The 579-nt window shown below is 64.4% G+C and overlaps 1 protein-coding gene across 1 annotated transcript in view; it reads right to left on the bottom strand.

Moving 5' to 3' along the window:
• Nucleotides 1-393: 393 nt before the first annotated feature.
• Nucleotides 394-579, bottom strand: part of LOC104160582 (neuronal pentraxin receptor-like) — a gene marked incomplete at both ends in the record, with an annotated part of 731 nt that continues 545 nt past the window's right edge. Inside the window, one exon of the mRNA XM_009698741.1 lies at nt 394-576. Coding sequence (XP_009697043.1) covers nt 394-576 — 183 coding nt within the window. The remainder of the gene's footprint in view (nt 577-579) is intronic.

Genomic DNA, 579 nt, shown 5'->3' with positions numbered 1-579 from the left:
GGGATGGGGGAACAGGAGAAGGAACATGAATCCAGTGGGCAAACAGGGCAAGGGGGAGAGGGAAGAGTTTGGGGAAAAGCAGAGCCAGGTGCCCAAAGGCAAGGAGGGGAGGGGATGGACATGTGGGGGAGACGCAAGAAGACAAAACGGGGAGCAAATGGAGGACAGAGGGATAGGGAGGGGGAAGAGGAGAAGACATTGAGCACATGTAGCCCGCCCGGAGGTTGGATGAGCAGGCAGGAGAGCCCCTCACCCAAGCTGCCAACGCACCATGCTGAGCACTCCTGCCCGTGCCCCCTCGCACCCCCGACCCATATTGGGGGCTGCCCCCCCAGCCGGCTTCACGCCGGAGCGATGCAAACTGGCAGCTCCCCGTATCGGGCTGGCACGTACCTGCTCCTGGCCCAGGATGATGACGCCCTGGGGCTTGATGGCGTGCCAGGAGGCCAGGTTCTCGCCGGCACCCCGCTGTTCGCCGTCCTGGTACGCCGACCACTTGCCGTCCCGGGTGGTCCACGCCACGCAGACGTGGTGCCAGGCCTTGTCCTTCAGGCTCAGCGGCAGCTGGGCGACCTTTAT

The sequence above is a fragment of the Cariama cristata genome, unplaced genomic scaffold (genome assembly GCF_000690535.1).
Source record: "Cariama cristata isolate BGI_N322 unplaced genomic scaffold, ASM69053v1 scaffold23614, whole genome shotgun sequence".
NCBI classification, from domain to species: Eukaryota; Metazoa; Chordata; class Aves; order Cariamiformes; family Cariamidae; genus Cariama; species Cariama cristata.
The sequence above is the reverse complement of the archived record's forward strand: the minus strand, read 5'-3'. Positions and strand labels throughout refer to the sequence as shown.